The 17340-nt window shown below is 36.1% G+C and overlaps 1 protein-coding gene across 3 annotated transcripts in view; it reads right to left on the bottom strand.

Annotated features, from left to right (window-relative positions):
- RNF17 (ring finger protein 17) overlaps positions 1-17340 on the bottom strand; it is a 108988-nt gene that overhangs the window by 5606 nt on the left and 86042 nt on the right. For all 3 annotated transcript variants that reach the window (XM_087814422.1, XM_016203556.2, XM_016203557.2), the window contains 9 exons: positions 16769-16884; positions 14592-14884; positions 12998-13161; positions 10657-10776; positions 9440-9520; positions 7146-7271; positions 5983-6039; positions 2264-2380; positions 641-809 (listed from right to left, as the gene is read on the bottom strand). In XM_087814422.1, the coding sequence (XP_087670548.1) occupies positions 641-809; positions 2264-2380; positions 5983-6039; positions 7146-7271; positions 9440-9520; positions 10657-10776; positions 12998-13161; positions 14592-14884; positions 16769-16884 (1243 nt within the window). The remainder of the gene's footprint in view (positions 1-640; positions 810-2263; positions 2381-5982; positions 6040-7145; positions 7272-9439; positions 9521-10656; positions 10777-12997; positions 13162-14591; positions 14885-16768; positions 16885-17340) is intronic.

The raw sequence follows: 17340 nt of genomic DNA, 5'->3' as shown, positions 1-17340 counted from the left end.
ACTGATAAAAATCTCATTGAGTAAACTCAGGTATATCAGGCCTGTTTTCTTTTGCTTTAGCATATCCTCTGTATGTATACAACACCCAGAATAAACACACCTCTCTATATCACATATGGACAGAAATGCAGACACACCACTCAGTACTTATGAACTGTTGACACAAGTAAGTAGTGTACTTCACAGGAGGATCACATATAGTAATGAATATGAGTAAAAATAAATTATAAATAAAAAAAGCAGGGTTTGACCTACTCTGAGAGGACAGGATACAACCTGAGCTCCCATGCCCCTACTCTAAAATCATCAGTTCAGGTGGCTTGCAATTAAAATGACTGCCATTTGGGTCTGAATAGCAACTCTCACAATTTGAGCTAGTGGCAAAACCTCAAGCTTAGACAAAACATCTTTGTGCAATTTTCCAATGAGCTGAAGTTCTGGAAAATGAAAGTGCCCAGGCAGTACTTACCTTCTCTTAGATGGCTTAGAAAATGGGGAAGGTCATCTACAACATCTTGAGGATTCAGAGATCAGCACATCCAGGGAGTGTGATAACATTAGAAATCACCAACCTCTTCAGCCCATTCAAATAGAACAAGTTTCACTAAGAATCCCATTGTATTTAGAAAGTGTGGGCTACCTGTTCTGAAGTCCGTCAGAGGCAGGAAGTTCTCCACATTAGTATTGAACCTCCGCAGAGCTTCATTGAGGCTCTCAGACTCAGATTCCCAGCTGACTCCACTGTCATCTGTGTCACTATGCTGGTTACCGAGATTACAATTTTCTACAGAATCAAGGCAAATATACACCTAAGTGGGGGGAAGGAAAGAAGAAAACTTTCAAATTCTTTAATTTTTAGTATTCATTTCTACAGACAAAATCACTACAACAGACTGTCTCCAACAATGGCCCCAATGACCCTTTGTAAAGTTCCTCTCTCACATCATACCAGAGTTGATTTTTGTGACCAAAAGAACATGAGAAAGGGATGGTGACTGCCGAGATCAGATTATAGAAGACGTGAGGCCTCCGTCTTGGTGGTGCTGTCATTGACTGCTCTTTCTGGGAGGCCTGCCCCGTGGGCCAATTCAGACGCCCACAGGGAAAGGCACTGAGCCCTCTCATGCAGCATAATGTGAGGGGTTTTTTTAACCCTCACCCAAGGAATAAGGATATTTTTTCCATTGATTTTAGAGAGTGGAAGGGAGGGGCAGAGAGAGAGGGGAGAGAGAGAAACATCAATGTAAGAGAGACACATGGACTGGTTGCCACCCACACACCCCTTGGGAGCAAACCCAAAACCGAGGTACGTGCCCTTGACCAGCAATTGAACCTGTGACTCTTTGGTTCGAGGACCGACACTTTAACCACTGAGCAACACCAGCCAGGGCATGTGAGTCTTTTCTAAAGTGGACCCTGCGATGCCCTCCCCCTCCCCCACCATCTTGATTGTGACCTTGAGAGATTCTGAGCCAGTAACTGAATTAAGGAGCTCCTGATTCTTGATTCTCATGTGTTGTTTTAAGCTGCTAAATTTGGGGTAATAACTAATACAAAAAATTATAAAAACCAACAGTAATTGTACACTCCTATGCTCTCTGATGAAACTGTAGAGCAGATCCTTTCCTTGCCACTGAAGGAAAGGTTTACTGTGTAAACTGGCTGAAGGGACTGCATTACTGCACCATCATTGCTTGCTTTCTTGTTGGCCAAGGATGTTTTCTTTAGTGTACTTATTCATTCAGTTCATACTGATTGAGTGCCTCCTATGTATCAGGTAGTATTCTAGGTTCTGGTGACACACCAGTGATCAAAACAGACAAGAATCCCTGTCTTCGTGGAGTGACATTCTAGTGGGGAAAAGCAGACATTGTAAGAAAGTGCAGAGGGCATCAGAAGGTGATCACTGGTATAGAAACATACAGGGCAGTGTGACAAGTGTCTAGATTTTATGTAGGAAGAGGACAGGGGAGTGAGATGTCTAAGATTTCATAGGTGGAAATAGGTCCAGTTTAAAAATCTAAATATTTGACATAAATATAACTACAGCAACACTGGGAGAAATAGCCAGTACTTAAGAAATACTTGCCTTATTAAGTATAAACAAGTATCTGAACAGGAAATTACAGGGTGGGCAAACTAGAGGTCACCAAGTTTCAATTAAAGTCAGTAAGATGGAAACATGAAGAATCCTAGAGTTTAAGACCAATATTGCATGTTACGTTTTTAACCAACAACTAATCATGTAAATTAAATTACATACCTCATTAGGTGAGACTACATGTTTAACTTGAACAGCATAGAGTTCTTCTGGGGGAGGCAGAGATGAAGGCAAATATGGTGGTAAAATAGGGGTCTCTGTTTCAGACAAAAGCAATTCCTAAAACACCACAAATAAATTCAAATTCAGAATACTACAGAAATCCATTACACTATCAAAATTCAGGACAGTACAACTTAATTAGTAGAAAGCAAGCTCTTTGACACACTAAATACCACAAAATGGTTTTGTTATATATGCAGGACCAAAATGTGATGAGTAAATAAAAGATCTTTAGAATTCTCTTGCCCCTCAATTAAAAAAATTTTGTATAAAAAAACCCCCCACACAAATGTTTATTTATGTATACATATTTGCACATACACAATGTTCTGGAAAAAATGGTTAACAAATAGTTAACAGTAAGTAATGCTACTGTCTAGGACCAGGGTGTTTGGACTTTTTTCCTTTTCACATTTCTGTAGTATTCATTTTTAGAATAACTATGTATTTTATAACAAAAACTAAAAGAATAAAGGAAATCCCAAAAGAAAATTTAAGTAAATTAAAATCATCAAAAAAAGAAAAAAAAGAGTGCTCTCTTTTAAGCTCTATAAAAACATAAGGAGTAATAAAAAGTTACATGATTCCCAAAAGGATCATAGCAGTTAGCAGTTGTTAAAAACATATATAAAAGTGTGGGTGGTTTTTCTTTTAGAAAGTTAAAAAAAATCTTGAATATAGTAATTAACATAAAAAGTAAAATCATCACATTCAAATTTGCAAATTTACTACTACTTAACATTTCCAAACTGGTGGCAAAACAAAGCATATCTGAACCACTTAGTAGAGTTAATCAAAAAGTGACTACCCCACTGTTGAATTTGAAAGTGAATTTTGTTACAAATGACTTTACAACAAGCATATGGTATTTTTATAATAATAGGAATGAAGTTCTACTTATAAATGAGAACATTTTTACTTATTAAAACTCTACTTCCTTCACAAAAAATGCAAGTGACAAAATAAAAACCAGATAAATTGGACTCATTACAATGAAAAACTCTGGTGCCACCAAGAAAGTGGAAAGATAACTCAAAGAACAGGAGAAAATATTTGCAAATTATCTATCTGATCAGGGACTTGTATACAGAATATATAAGGAACTCTTACAACAATAAAAACAGGAAATTACAGGGTGGGCAAACCAGAGGTCACCAGCTAAAACCCAGCTAAAAAAGGGGCAGAGGACTTTTTTTCCCCTTTATTTTTATTTTCTATTTTTTCCTAGTCTTATTGAGATATAATTGATATATAACCCTGTGTTAGTCCAAGGTGGACAAAATGATCTGATATAGGTACATACTATAAAATGTTCCACAATAAGTCTAGTTAACATTAATTGGCTCACATAGTTAGAAAACCTGTTTTTCTTCTGATGAAAACATTTAAGATTTATTCCCTTAGCAACTGTCAAATATACAACATAGTGTTAACTACAGTCACCATGCTGTACATTATATCCCCAGGACTTAATTATCTTATAGCTGAAGTTTGTACCTTTTGACCATCTTCACCAATTTTCCCCACCTCTAACCCCCCACCTCTGGCAACCACCAATCTTTCCTCTGTATCTATGAGCTCAGTTTCTTTAGATTCCTCATATAAGTTAACCAAATGGTATTTGTCTTTCTCTTATTTCACAATATAATGACTTCAAGGTCCATCCATGCTGTCACACATGGGGTTTCCTTGTTTATGTCTCAATAATATTCCATAGTGTGTGTGTGTGTGTGTATCCATATCTCTATCTACCTATCTCTCTATGTAGATACACCACATTTGCTTTATCCAATTGTCTATCAATGGACAATGAGATTATTTCCATGTCTTTGCTATTATAAATAATGCTGCAGTGAATGTAGGGGTGCAGGTATTCAAGATAGTGATTTTGTTTCCTTTGGATACATGCCCAGAAGGGGACTGCTGGATCATACGTAGTTGTATTTTTAATTTTCTGAGCAACCTCCATACTGTTGTCCATGGTGACTGCACCAATTTACATTCCTACCAACATTGCACAAAAATTTCCTTTTCTTCAAATTCTTGCCAACACTTGTCTCTTTTCTTTTTGGTAACAGCCATTCTAAAAGGTGTGAGGTGATATCTCATTTGGGGTTTTGATTTGCATTTCCCAGATTAGTGATGTTGAGGATCTTTTCATGTACCTATTGGCTATTTGTATGCCTTTTTTTGAAAAATGTCTATTCCGATCCTCTGCCCATTTTTTTGTTTGTTTTTTAATCCTCACCTAAGGATATTTTTTCATTGACTTTTTTAGAGAGTGAAAGGCAGGGAAGGAGCGGGGAGAGGGAGGGAGAGAGAGAGAGAGAGAGAGAGAGACATCGACGTGAGAGAAACACATTGATTGGTTCCTTCCTGCACGTGTCCCGACTGGGGCCGGAGATCAAACCCGCAACCCAGGTATGTACCTTTGACTGGGAATCGAACCTGTGACCCTTTGGTGCTCAGGCCAATGCTCTAACGGCTGAGCAACATCGGCCAGAGCTGCCCGTTTTTTTAATTGGATTTCTTTTTTTTGTTTTTCTAGTGAGTTGTATGACTTCTTTATGTATTTTGGATATTAGCCATTTATCAGATATATGATCTGTGAATATTTTCTCCCATTCAGTAGGCTGCCTTTTCATTTGTTGATTGTTTCTTTTGCTTTGCAGGTGCTTTTTAGTTTGATGTAGTCCCACTTGTTTAATTTTGTTTTAGTTGCCTTTGGTTTTGGCATCAAATCCTAAGCAGACGATTTGAACAGAAATTTCTCCAAAGAAAATATACAATGGCCAAAGAGCACATGGAAAGATGCTCACCATCACTGATCATCTAATAAATGCAAATCAAAACCACAATGAGATACCACACTTCACACCTATCCTAGGATGACTAGGAAAAAAAGTCACGTAACAAGTGTTGCTAAGAGTATGGAGAAAATGGAACCCTTGTACATTCCCAGTACAAAAGGAAAATGGTACAGCCCCTTTAGAAAACAGTCTTGTAGAGTTCCTTAAAATGGTAAACAAAGTTTCAGTAATTCTACTCCTAAGTCCATACCCAGGAGAAGTGAAGACAGACAGACCTAGTAGACCAAAAGACTTGTACACAAATGTTCACAGTGTTTTACAATTGCAAAAAGGTGAAAATAACCCATGTCCATCAACAGATTAATGGGTAAACAAAATGTGGTCTATTCACACAATGAAATATTATTCAGACATAAAAAGGACACATACTACAACATGAAGCTTGAAAACATTATGCTGAAGGAAAGAAAGCCAGTCACAAAGGGCGTTGTATTGTGTGATTCCATTTATGAGAAATGTTCAGTAGAGGCAAATCCACAGAGACCAGAAATTCACGGTCTCCAGGAGACTGGGGAAGGGGAGCATGGGAAGTAACTGCTGCTGGCGAGGTTTCTTTTTGGGGTGATGAAATATGGAATTGATAATCATGATGATTGCACTTTGTGAATGCAACTCTATGAACATACTAAAAGCCACTGAATTGTACATTTTGAAAAGTTGAAATTTATGTATGTAAATTATATCTCGATGAAGCTGATATAAAAGAAAATGCTTATTTCCTGATTTTATATTAGATCGTTTGTATTGATCAAGTGACCACAGTTTCCAAAATATTGGATTGAAACTTACCTCAAACCTTATTTCCCATCTTTTCTCCTCATACTTTTTACTGTAATCTGTTGGTTTCTGAAATACAATGTTATTAAGAATAAAACCACCTTCATGTAATATCATTTTCAGGCACTTTCATATTTCATCTCCATAAAAACTGGGTGCATGTCCTTGTTGGCATTCATTTAGTTATTTCAGGTTAACTATGGGAAAATCTAATGTTCTGAGTAATCTGAATATTGCAACAGTAAAAACTCTCAAAATTATGCTAAACATTTGTCAACTGTAATTAGTTTACTGTAAGAGAGTGGGAGGCCCTATCTTTCCTTTTAAATCTTAACACTGAAGAGTAATATTGAAAGAGACTAAGTAATCTTTATAAAACCTGTTCAGCAGATGAAACACCTTTTACACAAACACACTGGGGGGAAACGAGCATGCACAAACCCTTCTTCTTAAAAGAAAAAGCTGGTGGTAAGGATTACATGTACAAAGTTAAGTAGTATCACAGTTTCCATTTAAGAGAAGAAGCAGTTTTCTATACTAAACTGAACACTCAGTGTTTCATTTTCTTCTATCACTAAAATGAATATTCAAAAAACTAACAAGTGAACTCTAAGTCTAGAAATTAAAATATGTGGCCATATGAAATGTTATTATTTATGATGAATACCCTATTTCTAGAAAGTACTTATCTGTAACAAGCTAATTATGATTTTTAAAATATTAAAAACAGAAACAGCAAGCAACTGGACTGGGCTATTTATTGAAGCTAAGCTTAAAATCTGGCTCTGAGTTTCCTGTAAGCAGGCAAAATGGGGGGAATGTTATAATACCAAATAAAAGAAAAAACATTTTATCTGGGAGAGAGTCCTTTTCTGGCAGTGAATTCTATTAAGATTTTATTACTTACATCTCTATATTCAAACAACACTGGCTAACATACAGGCTTCTCACTAGGTCTGAAGGTACAGAAACATTAGGTTAGGGTTAGGGTTAATCTTTTGCAGGACAATATAAAGCATGATATAGTGTATTGCTTTCTCAATAAACAAATTTCTAAATTCTCTATTCTCTCAACATATGAAACATGTAGAAGCATATATAAGACAATATAGAACATTTTAATCAGAATTTGTTTTTCTATAATTTAGGTTTTTACAGAAAAATAGTTCACTTACTTCTTTCAATATTGCCTCAGAATGTTCAAAAGTACAATATTTATGGTGTGCCATAAAGTAAGAAAGTGACATTCCATCAAAATAGAGGTGAATAGATAATTTCCCCCATGGATTTTCAGGTAATTCCTGTTTAAGTTCAATAAAAAAAGATTATTACTATAAAAATAAAGTCTGTTTGAATATTAAAATTTTGTAGTCAGCAAAAATGAAATTAGATTTCTGAAAATCATAGCATTACCAGTTTGACTAATGACTCATTTCATAAAATTTTCTTCATGGTATTTTGGCAGGTTATGATGTAATTATATTATTTTGGTTTTTGTAAAATATATTTACATGTCAATAAGGTAGAGAGTTTTATACTTATTTACTATAAAATAATTTGCTATATATAATTTACTACACCTCATTTTTAGATGATACTAATAATTATACCAAGTAGAAGGAGAACAAAAAGTTATTTTCAGGGGTAAAAAAATGAAGTTTAGTTAAAAATTCAAGAATGGCAGAAATGGAAGAGATTAATAGCAGTCTACAAGGTGTCATGATAATGGCTCTTCAGTCCCTGGACTGTGATCAGGTACTAAGCAGACACATACTCACCAGCTGATCTGTCTCATCCTCTCTCCTTTACCACCTGAGTCCAGAGTCAGGTCTCTGCTGAGTTTCTATAATTGCCTGCCAGCAGAGCTCCCTGCTTCTATCTTTTTCTACTATCCAGTTTCTAGTAGGGCAGAGTGAAAACACTAGAATGTAAGATCAGATCATGTCACTCCCTTACTCAAACCTTCAAATGGCTCTCCAGGTTAGCCTGACAGCAGAGATCTCACAAGTCTCCTTGCTTCTCCGCTTCTTCTCTCATTCCTCCTGCTCCAGACACAGAGGCTCCTTGGCTGCCCTTGAACACTTTAGGTGCCCTCTTGTTTTGGAGCCCTTTGCACTATTCTCCCAGTATCCACATGGCTTGTGCTCATTCTAAAGTCTTCACTTGAACTTTACCTTTGTAGTGATGTCTTTCCTAAATACTATATTTAAAAATGTGACTTCCTCCCTGGTCTCACCTCTCTTTGTCATCCTTTCCTGCTTTATTTTTCTTCCCAGCACCTGTCACTACCTAACATATCTTATATTTTATGTTTTTAATTTTGTTTCCCACCACTAAAATGGAAGATCCATGAAAGCAGGGATTTCTGACTATTCAGTTCATTGTTGTATCTCCAGATCTAGGGAGGGTTTGGTAGGTGGTAATGGCTGCAGGGCATGCAAATCCATGGCTTCTGAGACACTGAGCAGCATTTGGTACACAGCAGCTCCTTTAATTAAAACACTGATAAGATGCCTAGAAATTTAACTTCATTTCGCTTAAAGTCACAGAACTTAATAAGCGAGAGCTTACTGTACTACAAGTTGTTCTGCTACGTTAAACCAAGCAGCAAAGAAAGCTACCTTGATAAACTAAAGTCCCACAGACGCAATGAGTCACCAGAGGGGCTCTGCGTACTAACCGAGCAACATTAAAAGCTGCTCTTTCTCATTCAAGTGGGTCTATGACTCTTCTTAAGTCTTTATCACCCTATCATCACAGCTTTCATATAGAAATACTTTCCTTATAGCTTAGTATCTTTCTACTGGAATCCTCAAACACAACTGCAGATTAATCTTAACTCATTGCTCAGAAACCTCCAATGGGGCCCTACCGACTGACCTCTACCTTTCTTAAATCCTATTCACTGTTAATTTTTTAAAAAATCCTCACCCAAGGATATTTTTTCCCATTGCTTTTCAGAGAGAGTGGAGGGGAGAGAGAGGGAAGAGGAGGGGGGGAGAGAGAGGGGGAGGGGGAGAGGGGGAGGGGGAGGGAGAAACATCAATGTGAAAAAGACACATTGATTGTTTGCCTCCCGCATGCACCTGGACCAGGAGAGGATAGAGCCTGCAACTGAGGTACATGCCCTTGACTGGAATCAAACCCAAGACCCTTCAGTGCATGGGCCCATACTCTAACTAGCGAGCCAAACTGGCTATGGCTACCATTTGTATTTTTAAACACCTCTCATTCTTTGATATTGCTCCCTGTTATCAAAATAAATTGTTAATAAAGAATCTTCCAAATTACTGACTTTCATGCTTATAAAAGTTCTCAGGAACCAAAGCGATAACTTCTTTATATTAATAAGTAATTTACATTCACATAGGAACATTGTTCATCATAAAAATAGCCCTCAAGTTATGTTACCTATAACACTTTATGGCAAATAATTTAAATCAATGATATATGCTTTAATACAAATTACCATAATGTGAATTTGCACCTCTCTCTTTGAAAGCAGTTCCTGAAGGAGTTCTATTGCATCTGGTTGCCAGATACTCCCAACCTATTTGGGAGAAATAAACTCAGATTTTTCACACTTTCACAAAACAATTCAGGAAGCAAAGGAAGATACAACAAAAGTAGCCACACACATACCATTAAAAAATATACAAGCAGTTTTCAGAAAATATCATGAGTGGATGATAGAAATGATCTTAAGAAACTAGTATTTGTCTCAGCTTCCCGCCATTATACCCTCTTAAAGCATTTTATACTTTAAAAATATAAACCCTCATTAAAAACAAAGCATCATAACACTTTTTTGAAAAGCCAATATGCCAATACTGGTGCTTGAACAATATATATTATAATGCTTACAATATGTGTTTATTAGGAAGCAGTGATTGTTATGTTTCACATGTTAAGAGCGAGGAACTGGGGCTTCCTGCTAACACTGTTTGAGTGAGCCACTTGGAAGTGGATCCTGTACCTGTCAGTCCCTGGAACGTCAGTCCCTGGAACGACTATATCCTCTGGTGACATCTTGACTGCAGAACCACTAAGAACCCTAAGTCAAACCACCCAGTTAAGCTGCTCCTAATTTCTGACCACAGAAACTATGAGATTAAAAAAAGTTTACTGTTAATTTAGGTCACTAAGTTTCAGCTTATTTGTTATACAGCAAAAGATAATTAACATACACTCCTTTATCTGATTTCCAGCTTCAAAACTGTTGAAATTTTATTTGATGAAGAAATAACATTTTTTACAAGGTTATGCCTTTGCATAATGAAGATATTATGTCTCTTCATTTATTCAGATGTTTTTATATCCTTCAGAATAACTCTGTAGTTTTTTTTTTTAACATTTCTTTATTGATTTCAGAGAGAGGAAAGGAGAGGGAGAGAGAAACAGAAATATCAATGATGAGAGTCATTGATTGGCTGCCTAGCCCGCAACCCGGGCATGTGCCCTGACCGGGAATCGAACCCCAATCTCCTGGATCCTAGGTTGATGCTCAACCGCTGAGCCACACCCAGCCGGGCTGTAGTTTTCTTTATAAAGGACCTTTAGCTGTCATATTATTTTACTATTTTTGTTGCAACTGAAAGGGATTTCAAATTACATGCTAATTTCTAGAAAATTATTGTTAATAAAAAACAGTATTTAAAATTATACTACAAATTACTGTTTACTCACAGGTATGGTATGATAGAGCTGACAAGGAATACAAAACTGGGGTGTGTCAGGATATAGCAAAATAGGGTAGAGATGGCACTGTGGGATCTTCTCAGTGAGTCCATGATCTAAGTACTGTACCTGAAACAGGACAAATGCAATTTATGTTTAAAATTTACTATTAAAAACTAAGGGACAGAAGAAACTCCAGGTTTTTTTAAAAAAAGATATCTTAAAAAGATATTTAAATCTGGACTTGAAAATTATTCAGAAAAAAGCAACATCATAGTCCCTCATCCCATAGTGTATTATTGTCTAAAGGTTTTCTTACACATAAACCAAGGTTTTGTATTTTTTATTGTTTGCTTTTTGTTTAAACTGGGTCTGATTAGATTTACAAATTCCTTGAGAATAATCAATTTTTTAGGATAATTTTTAAATTTTGTTTTTCCCCCCAAGTATTTTAGAAGTACTGATTTACATTTAGTAAAGGAGCATTTCTCAAATTCTCAGTATTTCTCAAACAATTTCACAGTTTGGGAAACTCTCTATGCAATGCTTCCTTCTTGGGTTGTCTTGGCAATCAGCATTTAAACAATGAAATAAATCACAGAGAGGTAAAGTACAGCATGGGAAATATAGTCAATAATATTGTATGCAACTGTAATTAAAATTTTTTAAAAAAAGAAAAGAATTGAATAAATAAAAAAGTATATTACATATAGTTAGAGTGAGTATGGTTTCATGTAATGTCTCTTCCCCTCCCCTCCCCTCCCCTCCCCTCCCCTCCCCTCCCCTCCCCTCCCCTCCCCTCCCCTCCCCTCCCCTCCCCTCCTTCTCTCTCTCTCTCTCTCTCTCTCTCTCTTCTCTTCCTTTCCTTTTTCCCTTTTCCCTTTCCTTTTTTCTTTTCTTTGTTAATCCTTACAGAGGATTTTTTTCCCCCATTGACTCTTAGAGTAGAAAATCAGGAAGAAGGAAGGGAGGGAGGGAGAGAAACATCAATGTGACAGAGACACATTGATTGGTTGCCTCCTGCAGGCACCCTGACTAGGGTGGGGATGGAACCTGAGACCCAGGTAAGTGCCCTTGACTGGGAATCGAACCCGAGACCCTTCAGTGAGCAGGTAGATGCTCTAACCACTGAATAACACCAGCCAGGGCATAAGGTTTATATCTTAATGTTGATCATAGGTTAAACTTTGAAAGATATCAAGTTAAGAAATGAAAAAGGTATTGTGTACACTTGAAATGTAAAATGCCCACAGAAAAATAAAAGCAATGATTAAAGTATCAAAATACTTTGAAATAAATTTAAAAACCAGAGATATTAGACAGTGCGAGAAAAAATAAATTTACCAACATCTTATTTGTTTGGATTCCATATATGCAAAGGACATGAATTATAATAAATTAGTAAAAGTGAGTTTCAGTTCACTTTTGTATTAAAAAGGGGTTATCTAAACAAATTCAAATATATGTGAAAATGGACTCATTTACATCTAAACACATGAATCTGTTAAGTATTCATATACTTAAGTACCCACCACAAATTTGAAACCACTTTTAAGGTGAGAAATTTAGAAATCAGATGCTAAATTTCAATTTTCTTATTAGTAAAATGGAAATAACCTACATCTATGAAAGTTGGAAACAAGTTATAAAACATGAATGCACATATGTGAAAGAACCTTATAAACCCAGAAGTGCTATGTAATTGTTAGGTATCATCATCAAATAGATAATAAACCCCGTGAAAATAAAACAAAAGGCTCTTTCCTCCCCTCCTAAAATTAAAATTTTCAGGTGCTGAATGGCTCATGATTTAGTTGCTTTACTTTGTAAACATATTATTAAAATGAAGGTATTTTCAGGTTTATTTTTATATACACATTTTTTTCAAAGTATACAGCTCTTAATGAAGCTATTGCACGAAACTCAATACTATATCTCAGTATTGTGGAGGTAACCATTATCCTGATAGGGCAAATTAGCTGGGCTGTAAACAAATTTGCTAAGGAAATATGTAATGTATTGGAAAACAAGCTGTTTTTACTTAACATCATGTATATAAACAGGGCTTCCGATGACAAATAAGTGGTACCATTAAAGTATCAGTGGCCAAATCTCTACCTGGAAATATGTTTTGGTTATTCAGGTTAATAAATATACTTAAAAATAAAAACACAAAAAAACAAAAACAAGAATTCTTATTACAAATAAACATGTAATACATCTGACCAGTCTTCCTACAGGATTGAATTCATTAAAAGATGTTTTTATCTAACTTTTGTTTAGATTCAAAAGACCACTAAACGTTATAGCATTAAGCCTTAAAATAGTTACAAAAGAGTATCAGACTCACCCTGATAGTGCCGCCAACAACTTCGATTACCTTGCCTCTATACCACATAGTATCTGATCCTCTTACTGCACAGGCTTCTCCCTTTTTCCAGAAATAAGGCTCCAAAAGACCAAGGCATTTTAAATTACTTTGAATTTCATTCATCATTTTTATTAGCTCAAATTCTGAAGAAATTATTAAAATAGAAAGTATTTAGGAAAATTTCCTACAATTTTCAAATGAAGTCATCACTAACCTTTAATAATTTTGTCACTTAGATAATATTATAAGGAATTAAAAATCAATCCCCACATATTAGAGCTTTAATAAATATCTAATTCAGTCAGTAGCTTCTATATGTTTCAAAACATACAACTTACTAAAAGCATGTAAGTAATTATTCTGGTCTCTAGTTATAACTGCAAGCATTCTTTGGGGGTGCAAAAATCATGAAAAGCTCTAGTTATGTACCAGACAGCATAATATAAAAGAAAAACCACTTTAAGATGTCATTTTGTTAGCACATACCTAAATAAAATAGAACACAAGTTATATGTTACTTGATGCTAAGATATAGCAGAATGCTGGGATATAAAATTCAAATTCAAATGTTGCTACTTACTGCTAAGAGGCCCATCATTTCCTGAGTAAATACAATTCCCATAACTGATAGTATGGAACACAGGCTCTGAAGTTAGTTCCTGTAACAGTGCTACCACTTTAGTTGAGCAATCTTGGGTAGTTCCTTTACCCCCATAAATCTCAGTTTGTTCTTCTGTGAACTGAGTAAAATAGCACCTACCTGCATTATCAGTATTGTGGGGCATTAGATATAAAGTGTCTAGCACACTGCCTGGCACATAATAGTCAAGCAGTTTTAGCTATGACTATTTACACGTCTGGATTAACTACTAGCGCTAAGAGTCTCAAACATTGTTCATGTCTTCTAGAAGGGTTTCTTGGTTCTAGAATAGCAAACTACACAGATTTATTTGGTTTTTCAAATTAAAAAATAATACTTAGGAGGTCAACAAATGAGACAAAAACTTCAACAAATTCATAGCCACCATCCCCTAATCCATAGGTGTACTTACTATGGAGCTGAAGGAGCTTAAGTCTTGTGAATGCTAGAATTGCTGGGAATTATACAGCATTCTAGACACAACCAAGTTGTAGAAAGGAAGAACTTGTACATAAGCCTAAAGAGAACTCAAAAAAGACCTGAATATTCTCAAAGAGCCCTGAATCTCCAGTCATTTGTGGTAATTTCTCTTCTCATTCTAAGTGAATATAAATTTTTATATTTTTTCTTAGCCTCCAAACTTGGATAAGTGCCTCATATGAAAGAACTACCCCCTTAAGATGTGTGGAACCTAGAACCACTCCCATGCTTATTTTAGGCTTAACGTCTATTCGAAATGTTTCAATAAATGGTTGTTATGTGCTAGGCATTGTGAAAAACACTTTGTGTGAACTACTTCATTTAACCCTCACAATACCCCAGTGAAAATGAGGTCAGAAGAGGTTAAATATTGCCCGAAGTATTTCAATCGATGTCTATCTTACTAGCTAGGACTTATACTTGACTAATCCTACATAATGTAAAAGATCTTACCTGACAACTTAGGCACCACAAATATAGTTCCATCATCACCAATGCAGCTGACTACTGCCTCAAATACTTTCATGTTAGGAATAACTGGTGGTTTATAGCATCCAGGGGTTCTTGGTTCTAGATTGTTCTCCTTAAACACAGACACCCTGTGTTCACTGATAATATCAGCAGCTTTTTTGTCAGGATCAAAGTTAGTTTTAATACACTTAGTAACCACCGAATCTTCTTGTTTCAGGGGGATTTCCAGAGACTTCTCAGATAATGAAAGACTGTTGTTATCTAATTTATTAATTCTGTAACATCCAAAAGAGAATACATCTAAACATGAGCAATAAAAAATTCTGGAAAAAACAGTATAAACAGAATCCTTCTAATATAATATAGTCTAGTAGTAGTCTAGTCTAATTTGTTACATGAAAAGGAAAATAATTTGTTATAATAAAATTTATTTTATTTCTTATTTTTATTTTTTAATCCTCACTCAAGTGTATTTTTTCCATTGCTTTTCAGAGAGAGTGGAAAGGAGGGAAGGAGACAGACAGACAGATACATCGATGTGAGAGAGACACATTGACTGGTTGCTTCCTGCATGCACCCCAACTGGGGCCTGGGATTGAGCCTGCAACTGAGGTACGTGCCCTTGGCTGAAATCGAACTTGGGATCCTTCAGTCCATGGGCTGATGCTCTAACCACTGAGCAAACTTACTAGGGCATGAAAATTATTTTAAATTATGAATGAGCATGATTAAAAAGGAATATGATTTCATTTAAATGCTTTATAATCTCGTATTTACATGCTATTCTCTCTTAAGTACGTCTTAAGTATTATACAATCAACTAGATGTCACTGGGAAACATAGCACCTTCATGTTGATTCTAATTTAGTCCACATATATACATGGCAAAGTTATCAACATTCATAAAATAACACAAAGATAATATGAGTCCCTTAAAATATGGTACTATTCAGATATTAAATGTTAGTGGTAATACACTATATTCACTCAATTTTTTAAATTTCCTGTTATTTCCATCCAATTATAAAAAAGTATGCCTACAAAAAAATCCTAGAAGGAAATATTAACACTGTTTATTTTAGCAGAATTACAGCAAATTTTTATTTCTTCTATTTTCCTGTATTTTCTTTTAAAAGGAAATAAGCATTGACACATAGTTACAATAATTTCGCATCTCCCACAGCTTCCTCACAGTCCCCAGCCTTGAGACAGCTGGTAGTTTCAGTGCCATAAAAGCAGACGCTATCTATCAGTGGTATTAACTTGCCCACCATTGTTCACTTTAACATTTTTTTTTATCAAGAATTACTTTAGCCTAAAGCCAGTGAACCAGAAGAAAGACACATGTGGGACTAAAAATGCAGGGGCAGCCACAGGCCACTGCCCAGCATTAGGTCAACACCCACCAGGCCTGGCTAACCACCTCATGACCCATTTCATTTCTGATTGCTCATTCTCCTTCCATTTCATCAGGACTGGGGTCCAGGTCCAAATATGGGAACATATAATAATGTAAGATAAAAAAAGATCTGGCCAGGCATGGTACAAGGTGGCTACTTGGAACGTATGTCAATAATTTCCATAGATCTCTGTATCTAGATGGAGAGAAAGAGGAAGCTAGGGCTATTGCAGTATCTTGATCCTTTTCTCCATGTACCAAAAGTACTTAAACCCTGAAAGAAGTACCTGAAAGGATCTTTAAATGTAAATATTGTTCAATTACATTTTTTATTACCTATTTCTGTTTCACAGAAACACATTTTTTGGTGTATATCTACCAGAATTGTCAACATAAATCTTAAACATTTCTGTCTAAGCAAATGAAGCCAAAGGGTGCAGATCTGGTACCCATTATACCATCCCCTCGTCTCCTTTCCTTCGGTTTGGCATGTAAATGCCGAAGCAAAGAGAAAGGCAGAGAAGCAAATATGTCAATTTAAAGAGGTGTTTAAATATGCAAGAACTGATGGGACTGAATAAAGGAATTGGCAATCCTGAAAGAATCTGTTTCTGAGCTGGCTCCTCCAGGTTAGTTTAAAAATCATTTTTAAAAGACCAAACAAGATGCAATTCAGGTTTGAAAGCACACATATATGAAAGCACACAGGCAAATAAGACGCCTCCATCACAAACTGATGTAAAAAAAAGAAAGTCCATACCTCCTTTCTCTCAAAGCTAAACCCTTTTTAATCAAATATTTAGAGACATCAACACGCTCTCCTTTTTCATTTCTGCAAAAAATTTTCACAGGTAATGGCCATGTCGTGTTGTTTTCCTGGTGGTTTAAGAGCAGAGTGTGAGACACAAAAATGAAATCTTCTACACAATATACATCTTTTGTTGTCGTTAATCCTCACCCGATGATATTCTTCCACTGATTTTTTAGAGAGATGGTGGGGGGAGGGGGAGAAGGAGGGGGAGGAAGAGGGAGAGGGGGAGGGAGAGAGAGAGGGAGAGGGAGAGGGAGAGATGGAACCTGCAACCCAGGTATATGCCCTTGACCAGGTATCAAGCTCGAGACCCTTTGGTGCGTGGGCTCACGCTCTAATTACTGAGCAACGCTGTTCAGGGCTACACAATATATTTTTCATGGGCATTTCCTCCACATTTCTCCAAGCCAAAAGAAAAATCCCAGACAAGTAATTTTGATATATGAACATATCAGAGAGAAAGCAGGTGAAAAGAATCAATGGGGATAGATAGTGTCTTGTGAAATGTAGCAGGAAGGCTT

The sequence above is a fragment of the Miniopterus natalensis genome, chromosome 2 (genome assembly GCF_054644295.1).
Source record: "Miniopterus natalensis isolate mMinNat1 chromosome 2, mMinNat1.hap1, whole genome shotgun sequence".
NCBI classification, from domain to species: Eukaryota; Metazoa; Chordata; class Mammalia; order Chiroptera; family Miniopteridae; genus Miniopterus; species Miniopterus natalensis.
The sequence above is the reverse complement of the archived record's forward strand: the minus strand, read 5'-3'. Positions and strand labels throughout refer to the sequence as shown.